Below are 14,676 nucleotides of genomic sequence, written 5' to 3' on the forward strand. Positions count from 1 at the left end.
AGCCTAAAGGAACAACGATGACATATTCGACCTGGACATTACATCACAACCACCACCTCCTCCTCAATCTGCTTCATTGGTCTTCTCGACCAAACACAATTACTGATTTTAAAAACTGCGACACAGACGAAATGTAAATACAAAACAAAAGTGCAAAAAAGTTAAAGTTAAAGCAATTGTGTTCTTCATACATCATCAATGATTATTCTTAACATTTAGACCTATAGAAAATGTTCATTTTAATGACAAATATTGTAAACCGTGAGTGTTGTAACTCAGCTTTGTAACGTCATCCAGACACACATCCACTGCCAGTGTATTTCTCCCCTGGAGTGAGGTAAAGTTGCATCAGATAAATAGGTAAAAACATTGCTGTAGTTCCTCCTCTCAGGAGGAGAATTTCAGCGTGAATTCTCTCCCTCAGTGTGGCTGCGCCCTCTGTTGGCAGCAGGAGCACAGTGCTCTGGTGTCAGACTGCACAGTTGCCAAGAGGAAACCACATTTCCTTGTCAAGCAGCTCCTCTTCCAGTTTAATGTTGGTTGCAGCCACAAAAGTCTTCTTGCTCTTCACTGTAACTTCCAGCACCATCCCATACAGCAGGGGCACTAAATCGTACTCCAGCTACGAACAAAAGGCAGATCACTTAGTTATCAGCACATGCAATCAGCATTTTTTTTTTTTTAATTAATTTATTATTATTATTGTTATTATTTTTTCAAATATTGTTTCTTTCATACGAATTCTCTGTCAAACCGTGGGACAGGATCGTTTTTTTAATTAATCATTTGATTCGATCAATGCTTCAACTGAAAGATAAAAGGGTGGGAAGATGAGGTTAAATACGAGGTAAGTTACTGGTCAGAGTCTGCTGGGTTTTGCACTCAGACTTAAAGAGAGTGGTGCTGCAGACAGAGAATACATATTATTGTAAATATTATACTCAGTCAGAGTGAGAAATCCTGGGGTGTGTGTTTATAGGTCACATATTCATATCGTATTTTTATCCACAAAATAGAGCGTCTTTATTTTATTTCTACTCATAAAAAGGAGCCAAGTGAACTGTGAACTGTGACACATTTCCAAATTTTAAAAAAATTCAATTTTAACCATTTTGAATACTTTTTGCTCAGGTGTGTTTATATAGTTGGTGATTTTTTTTTTTGTTGTGCTGAAAAAAAAGGATATAAGACATTCTTTTGTCTTAAAAAACAGCCTAAATGCTCTGTGTTCTAAGCGTTAAATGACAGGGTGTCATCGTGGTAAGATCCAAAAAAGGCACATATAAGTTAATGTATAGACAGTGAAAGTGGAGAGGAAGCTTGTCAACAGTTGGTGTGGATCCAAGGTTTTCTCCAAGACAGGGACGCAAAATAGAGAACTTTAGTTTGCCAATGCTCTCTCATACATTTGTTGGTGGATATTTAACATGTGTAACGGTTTTCAAGGTCCATTATTGTCGCCTCGTTTCCTCCTCTCTGGTCTCAAGCAGATAACATTTTCACTTTCTGTTGCTTACGAGATATAATTGACCAAAAAAGGTTAATTGTACGTTTTGTGGATGTGTTTCTGCATGACGACAGGGTAATGCTGGGTATAAGTGCAGCGTCCTCTTTGTGTTGTATGCAGACAAATTTGACAACCTACATGAACAACACTGCTGTTGTGTTGCAGTGCCCCTTTATGCTAAAGGTCGCTGTTGTGCATAGTTTACATATTATCGCCTTTAAATGCTAAAAGGTTTACAGTTCTTTATTCCTTAGGTGCTAGTAAAAGTAGCAGGGAGAAAATGAGGGAATGAGTGAGATAATGAAAATATGTAATTAAATGTGGGGAATGTATACTGTATCCTATACGAAGAGTACTGTGTTTTTTTGTGTGTTTTGTTTTTTCATTTATTGTAATATTAATTTTTATTTTTTATTTATTTTATTTGTCCTTTAAGTATTATTAAAATTGTCATTATTATTTTAATTCTGTCATATGTTCAAATGTTGATGTTTATGAATACAAAAATACAAAACTCAATATAGAAGTAGCAGAGAAGGTGATGTACCAGTTCATTGAAGGTGGGGTTGTCATTGTTTCGGACGACCTTTGTCTTCTTCTTGGAGCGCTGCTGAGGGTCTGGTCTCAGACGTGTGACCACATAGGCATCAGGGTTAGAGCCATTCGCCTGCTTCTGTTGAGATAGAGAGAAGGCCCAGCCAAAATGTAAAATATCTTCTAAGGATGTATTTTTTTTATGCTGCAAATAACTGAATAAAAATGTAAAAGCATGCTCACAATGTTCTCCAGGTGTTTAACCAAGACTGAGAGCTTACAGTTAGCGTAGGAAATGTACAACCGGATCTGAGGACGAGCTCCTGCCACAGATCAATGACAACGTGCCTTTAACACCAAGTATTCTTTACGTTTACATTTCTTTATATTCTTTTTCTTTTTTTAATTTAAGTGCAGAAAATGTACCTGCTGCCACACTTCCCTGGACTATGCTGGGGCCATCCAGGAACAAGCTGCACACAAACTCATTCTGCAGGTGGTCGAGTGAGATTAAAGCGGTTAGAGTGAAGTATTATTGAAAAGAGCACAGAGACAAAGGTCAACTAGTGATAGAAGGCATTAAGAGAGGAACTCACTCCCTTGCACGGTCCCTCAAAAAGCTGTTTTAGGTATTTATTCAGCAGAGACATCTTTCTGGCTGGGGTAAAGGAGAGTTTATACCAGCTGGGAAACCTTCAAAAGGAGAAGGAGGGAATCACACCATTGTTTTTACTGTGTAAGAAAGAGCTGTGCTTCAAAATAAAATGCTCATGATGTGTAAGCTGGACACATGGATGTTTTTTTTCTTCACTTACTGAGGCAGCTTGGATTCAATGAAGGATTTTTGTAGCTGCTTATGGATCAGCTCAAACTCCCCAAATGTTTTCTTACTGGTCAGAAAACCATCGTCAATGTTTACTCTCAGGTCATAGATCTGAAAAAAAAAAAAAAAAAAAATCAGACACATCCAATTATTTCAGTTTTACAGTGAATACATAGAGTTCTGACTTTACTCTCAGAATTCTGACTATTCTCAGAATTCTGACTTTATTGTCAGAAATACAGGTGCCCAGAATTCTGAGAATAATTTCAGAATTCTGAGAATAATTTCAGAATTCTGAGAATAAAGTCAGAATTCAATTTTTATTTTCCTGTGGCCCTAATCCTCTTCCGTAGAAATGTCACACATATTCTTAAAAAAATAATTCTCAGAATTTCTCACATCAATGCACTTTAAAAAGTCATCCACACTTTTAAAATTTTTTTTTTTTTTTTTTTTAAGGAGCTTAAGGGAGAGTCTCTCGTAAATCAGTTTTTGTGTCGTTATACCCTCTACACAGTGAATTAGCGTTTTTTCCCCTCTGGAAGGACACCTGAATTACTAAAAAATACATATATATATATATAAGAGAGCTATATAAGAGTAGTTTTGTACCAGCAACCAAGTCATATTTCACATCATTGTTTTATTTAGTTTAATTATTGCCACTTTTTTAATTTTAGTTTAGCTTCTTAGTTTTTATATCACACATTATGAAATTGACATAAGTGCATTAAACCCATTAACCCTCCACTCACACTCAAATATACAAATGTTTTTTGTTTTTTTATCAAACTCACAGTAAAAACTGTAAATTTCGAGCATCCAATTTGCCTTATCCCCTAATCTGCATGTTTTTAGTGTGAGTGTGAATGGGTGCTTGTCTCTATGTGTCCCTTTGATGGACTGCTGATCTGTCCTGGGTGTACGGCAGCTGGGATTGGTACCAGCGCTCCCCCCGTGACCCTCACTTGGAGGATAAAGCGGTAGAAGATGGATGGGGACAATTACAGTAGACCAATCGCGGTGCCTCACCACATTTTTCCCCTTGGCAGTGTAGCTTTGAATGACAGCTTCTTGGATGTTGTTGTTGGGTGTGGGGAGGCCGTCCCTGGCTAGTGTTTGCTGTTTCTTCCCTTGTGCCATGCTGTGTGTCAGGAAGTTAAACTTGACTGCAACACAGCCCATGCTCTCTTTGATTTTCCTACATCATGAGAGATAGAAAAAAAACAGCCCATGATTAATACAACTACATAAATATCAATATAACAAAAAGACAGACTGTATACATGTGTGCTTTACATTACTTTGTAAAGTAGGACGTGGCCTCCAGGTCCGTGTCATGAGGTCTGAGGTTGTTCTGGACATACTGCAGGTCATTGACGTCTTTCACTTCTGGCATACCTGCATGAAGCATCTGCAAAAGACATGTACGACACTTGGGAGGTGACATCTGTAGATCTGTGCATTAATATCGCTTGGAAATGAAATTCCGTAAAACAGGTGGCCACACATTTACAACACCTACCAAAGTAAAGTAGACAATCACCAACAACCTCATTTTCAACTAAATGAGCCATCACCATCAGCAGCTGCTGGCTGTGATACGAGCCTGCAGGGACCGTCTGCAAATGTTTAACATCTTCACAAAAATACAGTGTAGTAATTAAAATGGCCACACACTTCACTAGTCTCCTCTATATTCACAGAGGACGGCTCGTTTGGATGAAAACAAGGTTGTAGCCGATTGTCCATTTGGTAGGAAAAATACATCCACTTGTGTCACAACAATAACAATACCATATGACAAACAATAACATGTGTGATTAATGCATGGCCGAGTAAAGGTCTCACCAGCTCCAACATGCTGAGTATGAGTGCAGAGCGCCTTCTGATTATGTTGTATGCTTCACAGCAGAGCTCCACAAAGCGATGGAAGCGATGAGGCTTCTCTCCTCCGCCTGTGATAAAGTGCTCCATCTCTGATGTGAAGATGAACGGTGACCGGTCCCTGATGTCGCAAACAAAGAGCGGAGGTCAGTTCTTATAATCTTTGACGACACACGTTTCCGAACATCTTGGCAACTCAACACAACACAAACAAGCTACTCTTTTCATTCCCCAAACGTTGCTTGCCTTTTAATGCTGCCAAACTTCTGTGCGTTGCCCATAATCTTGCCAAAGTCAATGTGGAACATGTGTCCGCTGTGTTTTAACATGATGTTGTCATTGTGTCGGTCACAGATCCCCAGGATGAACGTGGCCACACACCAGCCAGCACATGAATGGATAAAGTTCATCACAGCCTGCACAAACACATTGTGACAATGTTAGAGGTTTGAAAAAAAAAACGTAATATATTATGTACAATTGCATTTGATCACATTGTCATTGTCTCAACCTTTTCGTAATCCTCCTTTGTTTTGTTCCACATATGGAACCATTTCTCCAGAGTGTCCTCACGCAGGGTTCCACCCAAGCCCCACTCCTGGTGAATCTTCCCTAAGGTCACTGCCTCTGGAACCACTTCCACCAAACCTTACAACCACACAGAGCATCAATCAATATACTTTTTAGATAGATTTATAGACTGGGAGACATAAGATAATTCATGTACATCCAACAACAAATAACATCAAACTGACCCTGAGCTCTGCCTGTTGACAGACATCTGTAGGTGATCATTTGCATGTCCAGCCCCTCCTCCAGCCAAACCCTGTCCATCACACGGACTATTTGAAGTACCAGCCTGTCCTGACTCAGGTTATCACCTGTCTGTAAGGAAAACAGTCATGTTTCAAAGAAGTTTGTTCTATGACTCGGTAAGTGCAGTTTGATAGAAATAGCAATGTGTATTAAGTGCCATATTATTACGAATCTATTCTCCAAATGTCTAAAAAGATGATCTGTCTTTGTAAGGACGTCACTAACCTTGCAGATGACACTGACTTTCTTGGCCAGAGGGTCAGTGCAGATGAATGTGATTCCCAGTGGAGCAGCATTAGAGTTGTAGAACTTACAGACCTGTAAGTAATTCATAAAAGAGTAGTAAATATTCCTCCAAATAGAAGTAATGTGTGTGTAGTGTGTCGTGTAATGTTCTTACATTTAGATCCACTGCCTTCACACGGACTGCAGGATCCAGTGGTAAACAACAGCTGATCCCAGACGTGAAGAAGTTGTCAATTTTCTCTTTTTCTTTGTTCAAAACATTCTGCAGACATGTGCATAAAAAAAAAGATAAACTATTCAACTTGCACAGTAAACGCTACAATCAATAAGAGGATTAAGTGCCAGTAAACAAGTTCACATGAGCGAGTTGATTTACAGACCTTGCGTCGAGCCTTGTCAGCAGTGCGGACCTTGTCAGCCACCTGTACGAGCACAGACACCAGATGGACTTCGTGCTCCAGCTCCTGCCTTAATTTTCGGCCACAACAGTAACGCAGCGCAGCCTGAATCTTACTGTACCAACTCTGGTAGTAGGGGTCATTACAGGCGTCCTCCAGAAGCCTGCACAGCATGGAAAACATTTAATTATAAAACTGCAGTGGATATAATTAAGGATAAAAATGCAGATTAAAAATGTAAGAACTCTAACAATAAACAAGGACTGCACACAGTCATGATAGAGCCCTTACAGATGCAAGCGTCCCCACTCAAGTCGGGGAGTGTAGCAGTTCCCTGACCTCACTGTCAGTTTTGTGGGGAAAAATGGCGACTAAATTAAAAATGGCCGACATCACGTTGGGTCAAGTCTGTGTCCGTAGACGTGTTAAGGGTCAGTCTTTTGTGTCACATGAAGTTTCGAGGCAATCGGTCAACGTATTGCGAAGTTATAGGGCACTTCCTGTTTCGTAGCGAATGGTCGAAATTCGCCAAACTTGCCGATGGTTGCTGTGGCCACGACCTTTTTAAACCCGCAAAACCTTTCAAATAACATTTTTTCCTTTTTATGTGTCCAGTACAAATTGTCAAATTTTGTATGTCCGTACGATAAACGTGCTCAAGCGAGCAGCGGGCAAATCACCAAGATGGACACTAAATTCAAAATGTCTGACTTCCTGTTTAGTTGAGGCCATGGTCCCTGTGGACTTTTTTGTTCGTCTTGGGTTATAACATCTTCCCACCAAATGCCGTGAAATTCGGTGCAACTTAGTCTTGGCGCGCTCCATCCACATTTCACATCAGTGGGCACTATACAGTCCTTGAGCAACGCAGGGGTCCGATGAATCCGGTGTCATGATGCAACATGTTTGATTGGATAAAACTACACAAGTCTTACCAGAAGAGCTGCTGTGCGATTCTGATGTTCTTCAGAGATCTCTCCAGCAGCAGCATCACCAGAGGTCCGTCCAGCTCCCACTCACCCTTCAGAGCCTGCAGGACACGAGGACGATTCACACATCACACTACAGAGAACATTCTGGTTTGCAGTGTACATATATACATGACTGCATGTTTACCTGGACCAACTGTGGCAGGAACATCTCTATGTCTCCATCTGGTATTTGTTCAAAATACTGAACGGCAGCTCTCCGCACAGTCTGATCGTGAAAGCTGAAGAAGACCAAACCAGACAAATGGAAACATGAATCATGGCTGTGATTTAGACGTGCTGTTGTGCTTCTGCCGTGTTGAGTTCATTGTCTGTACGAAACAATATTATAAGCTTGAAATGACTACTAAAGCATGTAATGTTGACATTCTGACTCCTCCTAGAGACTTTTTTTGTCAAAAGCGACTTGTGACAAATCTCCAGACTTTTGCTGGTGTTATTGGAGACTTTTGTGGTGTTTGCAAAGCACGTATCCCTCTGCAGTTAATGTGCTCAACAAGCAGCGGGTGCTGCCAGGATCCCCGCCCCCTCCCAAAGCACTCACAGTCAGTCAGAGCAGAGACCCTCTGGCTTACAGAGCGCGGTGTAAATGTACAACGCAATATTATAAGCTTGAAAATGACTACTAAAGCATGTAATGTTGACATATGAGGGATAACTGATCACTAAAGTGGAATAAAAGTTGTGTTTGGCAGATTAAACTTCCTTTTCAGTTGTACTAATATTGCGTCGCATGTGCACTAATATTATTAGCTCGTGAGACTTTTGACAAATCTGACGCCACATACTAAGTGTTTTATTCTTTTATTGAGAGTCCAGGTTTTACTCTGCCTCCCTCCTAATGTCAACTAGACTGGGCTCCCTGAAAAGATAAGCATCTGATGCATGTGTTGATATATGAGAAGCAACTCACCTATCACTGAGCAGGAAGAGGGCCTCCTCTGGCAGATGAATGAGCCAGTTCTCTAAAACTGTATAGATTTCTGTCAGATACTCCGGCTTCCACTGGCCGGCTCCACCCAGCACCAGGTGGAGGAATGTACTTCCTTTGTCACCACAGTGACGCTTCTCCCAGAGGAACGTCTTCTCATTTTCTGTTAGACTGAGAAAGGAGGGAATACGGACTGTGTGAAGACACACAAGCGATAAAAAAGAACGGATTGCTGCACATACACATGTACAGTTGATTATAATGAGTGTTATTTTCTTCTACTTACAAACTGAGGCAGTGCCTCTTGGAAACTTTGAGCATTTTCTTTTGCAGCTCATCACACGGCTGAGAGAACACGACTGAACCAGGGAGCGCGATGGGCCTCTGATACATCCACTTTGACTCGTGTTGGAACTGAAGCTAGAGAACAATGGAGGGTGAAAGATTAAAGAAGATGCGATGCGGCGTGGTGTCATAAACGTGTTGGTCAACAGGGGGCAGAGATGTCCAGTATTACTGACATGCAGTATGACTCCAACAGGCTGTGTGTGGCTGTCAAACAGGGCCGGAGAGGGAGGAGCTGGGATCACAGCCTGCGTGGACATACTGAGCAGGACAGTCCCTGACACCAAAGTCCTGAACACACAGAGGACACATATACTGTCAATCACTATTGAGTCTCTTATCCTTCATACAGTCATCAAGACGAATGAAAACATTAGTACAAAGACAACAAAGAAGACAACAAGGAAGAAGACAACCAGAGGATTTGGTCAGAAAGGGTATTTTTTGAGACTTATTGGTACAGTATGTCACCGACTATATCTTGCAGCTGGGTTTTGCTCCATCCCTTCATTTGATAGAAGAAGAATTACATTATATTCTAAATTATTATTTACAGAATCAAGATAAAGAAAATAATATATCTAGCTATCGATGGTCGCAGCAAAGTTGAGTAACCTCACTATGATGATAAGAGAGATTACTTTACAGTTACAGTACAGTAGAGTTTTTGTGACAGAACACTCACATGTAGCAGATGTAATAAAAAGACCTTAGGTTATTGGTTCTCAAAGGTGTGTCTTAAATCAATATTAGAAGCCTTTGCTTGGTATCATTATTCTGCAAAGATAACAAAACCCAAAGTGTTTGTTTAGTCCAAAAACATATTTCAACACCTATCCGAGGTTAGTAATTCATGTTTCAGTCACCCTTGCTTCAGTCAGACCACTGTTGTTTGAAACGTGCTTGAACTCCCCAAACTTCATAAAGCAAAACTGAATAAGTACTAAAAATAAACAATAATCAGTAAATAGCATTTGAAGTAACAGAGCTGAACAATACCTGTTGCTGTAAAGAGGAAGCACAGCCCAGGCTAAAACCTCTGGGCTCTTTCCTTTCTTTGAGCCTTTGAGGTGAAACATCAGCATGCTCTCATATGGAAGATCCTTTACTGGAACTGGGAACACCATCCTAAAACAAACACATCCACTCATAAACAGGCTTATTTCTGTGGTATATTGTATGAACAAAGTACGGAAAAGTGAAACTGAATATGACATGATGTGGTGCGTTGGCCTTACATGCGGTTACACTGGATTGTGTTTCCAAAGGACAAGGCGGTGCTGATGTTTTCAGAGACGCCAGTGTCATAGAGTTTCACTCCACTGTACATCAACTCACAGGAAACAGAGAAGTACTCGTAACTGGAAGAGAACACAACAAACACCTTGTGTTCACGTCTGTAAACAGATGTGCAGACATACAAATGTGTGTGTGGTTTGCCATCGGCCAGAAATGCACACGTACATGTTCAGCCAGGTCAAGTCAAGTTTGTAGAGAGAAGCAATGTTGAACTGGCAGATTTCGTTGTTGTTGTCAACATCTAGAGTTTGCAGGTTGCTGGTGTTTTCCAGAGCTCTGAAGTCTGACTGGAAGTTGTCGAAAAAGATCTGCAGCACTCGGAGCAGCGCGTTGTGGAGCATGTTCACTGCTACAGTGCACAGGATTAAAATGTTAAAATAACAAAAGAGTGGGTTTATTTTATCTCTCGACTGCTCCCAAAACTGGGTAACATGTACTTTAGGAGTGTTAATTGTTAGGAATCAAGCTGTGATGGTACTGCAAATTATACTTTGTGTAGCCTCAGAATAAGCTTTAGTAGTTTTAAGTTTTTTACAGTTTTTTCTACAGGAGCTTGAATTAATAAACAAGTGGAAGATTACAATGAAATCTGAGAAAAACAGCTCTTCCCACATATACATCTATATTTCTATCTTTATTTATGGCATTTTAGTTCCATGATGCACTTGGGAAAGGTGGGGATGAGTGGATAAGTTGTCCGTTCTTACACACTGGACACTCACTAATCAAACTAATCAACAGCAACTCACCATTTTCAACCTCATCATGATTCTGTGGAGGAGGAAACAAGTCGATCAGAGTGGAAGAGCCACTGTGGAGGTATTTTCCTCATTATTTTGTGCAGTTCAAGTATTACACATGTTAACACTGCAGGAAAAAAAGTGCATGCCAAATATTGTAAAAGTACAACAACAACAACAACAACAACAACAAGGCACTAAAATAGTTAAAACAATAACATGATAACTCCGTGTGTGCATACAGGTAGCATCCTACCAAATGTACAGAAGTGAGTCTGTTGAGGAAGCTGATGACGTTCTCCAGCTCCTCACATGAGAATCCACACAGAAGGTTACTGATGGTCCGGACACGGCTCACCAGCACATTGGTGTTCAGCCCGGACTACACATGGGATGACATCAGATGCAAAAATTAAACAAAAATTCAAAAATACTGATAGATATATAAAGTATGTTCTGTATATGTGTGTGTGTGTGTGTTTCTTGTATGGGTATCTATGTGAGGGCCAGAACATTCCGTCTCACCATGAAAGTGCTTTTTGAGGGTTAAGGCCTGGTTTTAGGGTTGGGGTAGAATTTAGTTTAGGTAAGGGTAAGGGTGTGTGTTATTGTATTTGTGTAAACCAGATGGAGTGAGGACATTTTTGGCTTATCCTCAATTCTTTTTGCACTCACTATGAATTAAGTGCAAACATGTGTGTGTGTGTGCGCGCCCATGTATAACTAATGTTGTGGGGACGTAAAACTGTTTACACAGTCACATTATGGGGAGTTGTCTTCCTTGTGGGGACAAAAAGCAAGTCCCCATAATGTAAATGACTATATGTTAAGGTGAAGAAATGTTTTAAGGTTAGGTAGAGGGTAGGGTTAGGGTACGGTTAGGGTTAGGCCAGTGGTAATTATGGTTAAGGTTAGAGTAAGTCTACAGGAAATTAATGTAAGTCAATGCAATGTCGCCTGAAGTCATGAAAACCTCACGTGTGTGTGTGTGTGTGTGTGTGTGTGTCTGTGTGAGATAGATCACAGTGGTCTTCACTGACCTTAGTTCTCATGAGCTCAGTCACCTCCCTGTTGTAGCCACTGAGCACATTCTGCAGGCTCAGTCTGAAACAGAAGGAAAGGTTAAACACACACACTCATTCGTAGGATGAAGTCAAACTACCATCCGCTTGTTTCCTACAAACAGACATGAGTGTAAACTAATGTCTAATGTTTACACATGACCCACTGAACGGTTGAAACCGTTAATGACACCACCACTGCTGAAGAGGGAGATCCAGGACTGCTGGTTATCTTACTTGCAGGTGTCGTAGACACAGGCAGGACGCAGGAACTGGTACAAATGGCACGGGTACCTGTCATCTGCTTCCTAACAGAAGAAAAAAAAAGAAGAAATTAAGAAGTGTGATAAGAATAACAGGAAATACAGTATTTCAGAGTGATTGACAAAATGATTTTTCATAGCTGTAAATCCAAGTTGACAGCAGACATCACAACAGCTGTTTAATTCTGGCTGATAAATGTCATGACGTTATGAATAAACAAACAGTGCAAAGTCAAGAACGCAGGGTGGAGACTTTTACTGCAACAGCACTAATAATAACAAGCTGCACAGGTGCCAGACACAGGTATTTGTGAAGGCGGTATTTGGAAATTTAAAACAGTCCACCCCCTTTCTTGGTAAATGATCTATGTGTGATTGTGAACCAAGACAAAGTCTGAACATAAAGACTTACATCCCTGGTGAGCCGATATGTGAGGTCGTTCACATGGAGGAGTCTGAGTGGGACGACTGATTTGAACTTGTAATACATCTGAATAGTTTCGTGCATACCCAGCAGTTCTTCACTAAACAGGTGAGAGAAAAGGACATTCAGTGCACCAATGTAACATCAGAGATTAAGAGTTATATTTTGGTGACTTACTTGTGCAGGTGCTCATCAGAGTTGCACAGTTTAAGGACATAATAGCCATTGGTTAGAGGAGTACGGTCCAGCAGCAGGAAGATTTCAACAATCAGACTCTTCACCGTCCTGTTCACTGGATAAAAGAGTCAAAAGTTCAGAGTCCACACAATTCAGCCAACATCTGAGACCAATAAAGAAAGATATTGTGGTGACATGGATCAAGAGACATGAGGTGACACAAACGTTTGCACTTAAGTCAACGTGAGGACCCTTGTAGACATAACATTAACCATCACAACTAAATGCCTAATCCTAACTTTTACCCTAACCCAAACCCAATTCTAACCCTAAAACAAGGTCTTAAAGAAGTGAGGACCAGCCAAAATGTCCTCACTTTGCCAAAATGTCCTATGGTTTGTACCATTGTTGGTCCTCACAAAGCAACAAATACAAGAACATGCAATATACTACATAATACTCACTCACTGGCCACTATATTAGGTAATAATAATAATAATCTAATCAGCCAATAACATGGCAACAACATTTAGACATGTACAAAGGCTTGGATTGAACCTGTTGAAGTTGAAACCAAACACAAACATCTCTCAGGTTCATAAAGAATGGTCGTGAAAGAAGAGAAACAATCCAGTGAGTGTCAGGTCTCTGGGCTAAAATGTCTTGTTGATACCAGGGATCAGAAGAGAATGACCAGGCTTTACGTTAAAAATGACAGAAAGGCAACCAGGATAAGAAGAAGACAATATTTAAAAACACCCTCAAAGCATGCTGACTACAGCAGCAGAGGATCTTGATTAGGTGTATAAAGTGGTTGATAAGTGCAATGTCATCTTCTTAGATAGCAATTAAAAGTACCAGTGCATGACTGAAGGAGGGAGAATGAGCAGCTTACCAGAGGTGGGGATGGGGAGCTGGTGATTGTTCCACTCTGTGGCCACAGTGACATTCACTTCCACCTGCTGCAGCAGCGCAGGGTGGATCTGTAACACGCGACCCCACACCACACCTGAGTTATGCACTCTGTCCGTGTGTTTGTGCCGTGACATCAGCCTGATGGTGAAGACAAACAGGTGAAAGTGACACTGTACTGTAAATACAATGTAAAAAGGAACAACTGTCGGTGTCGTTGTCTTACTTTGACGTTTCCTCACAAAAAGAAGACAGTCTCTCGGTGCTGCCTTGTGGAGTGTCTGTGAGTTTGATGGTCCATAGATCCTGATGTGAAACACAAACAAACACACTCAAGCCTTTTCTCTGACTTTACCACTCTTTTTTTTTTGTTGTCGTCTCATCTCACATACTCACATGAATGTCTCCATCAGTCCTGGATCGAGTCAGTCTGTGAACGGGTTCACTGACGTCAAAGGAAAACTGTTTTCTGATGCCTCTGCCTTTGGGTATGCGTGTCCTGGGGGGGACAGGCGGCGGAACAGGACCTTGTCTACCTGGCAAACTTGTGCCACGCTGAATCCGAGGTGTGGGTAGAGGGGGAGCAGCGCGTGCAGCTCGTTTTGAGGGTTGAGGCTGAGGTTCAAGCGGGAATACAGATCCAGACAACAAGCTATCGTATAAATTTGTTTCATCGTATGTAGGAAGGGCATCAGGATCCTCGTAAATATGCATTTCATGGGGATCCTCTGTCAGAGGCAGAGGCCGGTCAGAATCGTGTGTCTGGAATGATCCATTTCTCCTGTTAGGGGCATCCATCACATTGTAGAGAAAGGTTTGTAGCAGCTCTCTTGGATTGTGTTTGGCACAATGAACAACTGTGAATTCATTAAACAGAATTAATTATTTATGTTCATAATTAATTAGTTTGGATATTAAGGATACTCCAGGACAAGTGTGCCGTTTTATTACTTGAGAAAGCTGAGGGTTAAAGTTTGTCTAATAATTAACAGCTTTTCAAATCTTAACAGGAAATCTACCAGAGCGCGAACGGCTAAACTTTCCTACACTTGACAAAAGTCTTGAAAAAGGCAACAAAACAATTTCATCGTGCCTCAAACCTACAGCTTTACTTTTATTCAATCTTAGAGAAGTGAAAGTAAAACCCAGACTGCTAAATTCTTGAATATAAACATTGCAGACTATGAAGACTCTCAACTTTACTTTCAAAAGCAATCTGCAGGTCAACACTTCACCCTTTTTAGATTACTTCCAAATATCTACTTTGATCCGTTTGGTTGGCAACTTACCTGTAAGTCAGGTCAACTGGAGTCCCATTTTCCGG

At 40.9% G+C, this 14,676-nt stretch overlaps 1 protein-coding gene across 1 annotated transcript; it reads right to left on the bottom strand.

Moving 5' to 3' along the window:
- Nucleotides 1-469: 469 nt before the first annotated feature.
- On the bottom strand, nt 470-14,150 carry pik3c2g (phosphatidylinositol-4-phosphate 3-kinase catalytic subunit type 2 gamma; the record flags this gene model as incomplete). The annotated part of the gene is made up of 32 exons (XM_083893656.1): nt 470-622; nt 2,055-2,180; nt 2,285-2,364; nt 2,468-2,531; nt 2,638-2,734; nt 2,857-2,975; nt 3,897-4,065; nt 4,169-4,278; nt 4,716-4,872; nt 4,998-5,167; nt 5,263-5,399; nt 5,507-5,636; nt 5,793-5,885; nt 5,968-6,075; nt 6,194-6,374; nt 7,147-7,241; nt 7,328-7,421; nt 8,114-8,302; nt 8,418-8,551; nt 8,653-8,767; nt 9,476-9,604; nt 9,715-9,837; nt 9,941-10,124; nt 10,525-10,546; nt 10,772-10,897; nt 11,556-11,619; nt 11,814-11,884; nt 12,252-12,363; nt 12,441-12,555; nt 13,336-13,493; nt 13,579-13,658; nt 13,749-14,150. The coding sequence occupies 32 exons, from the start codon at nt 14,148-14,150 to the stop codon at nt 470-472; spliced, it is 4,107 nt and encodes a 1,368-aa protein (XP_083749782.1).
- Nucleotides 14,151-14,676: the final 526 nt, after the last annotated feature.

This window comes from Microchirus variegatus (genome assembly GCF_963457635.1).
Source record: "Microchirus variegatus genome assembly, chromosome: 8".
NCBI lineage: Eukaryota > Metazoa > Chordata > Actinopteri > Pleuronectiformes > Soleidae > Microchirus > Microchirus variegatus.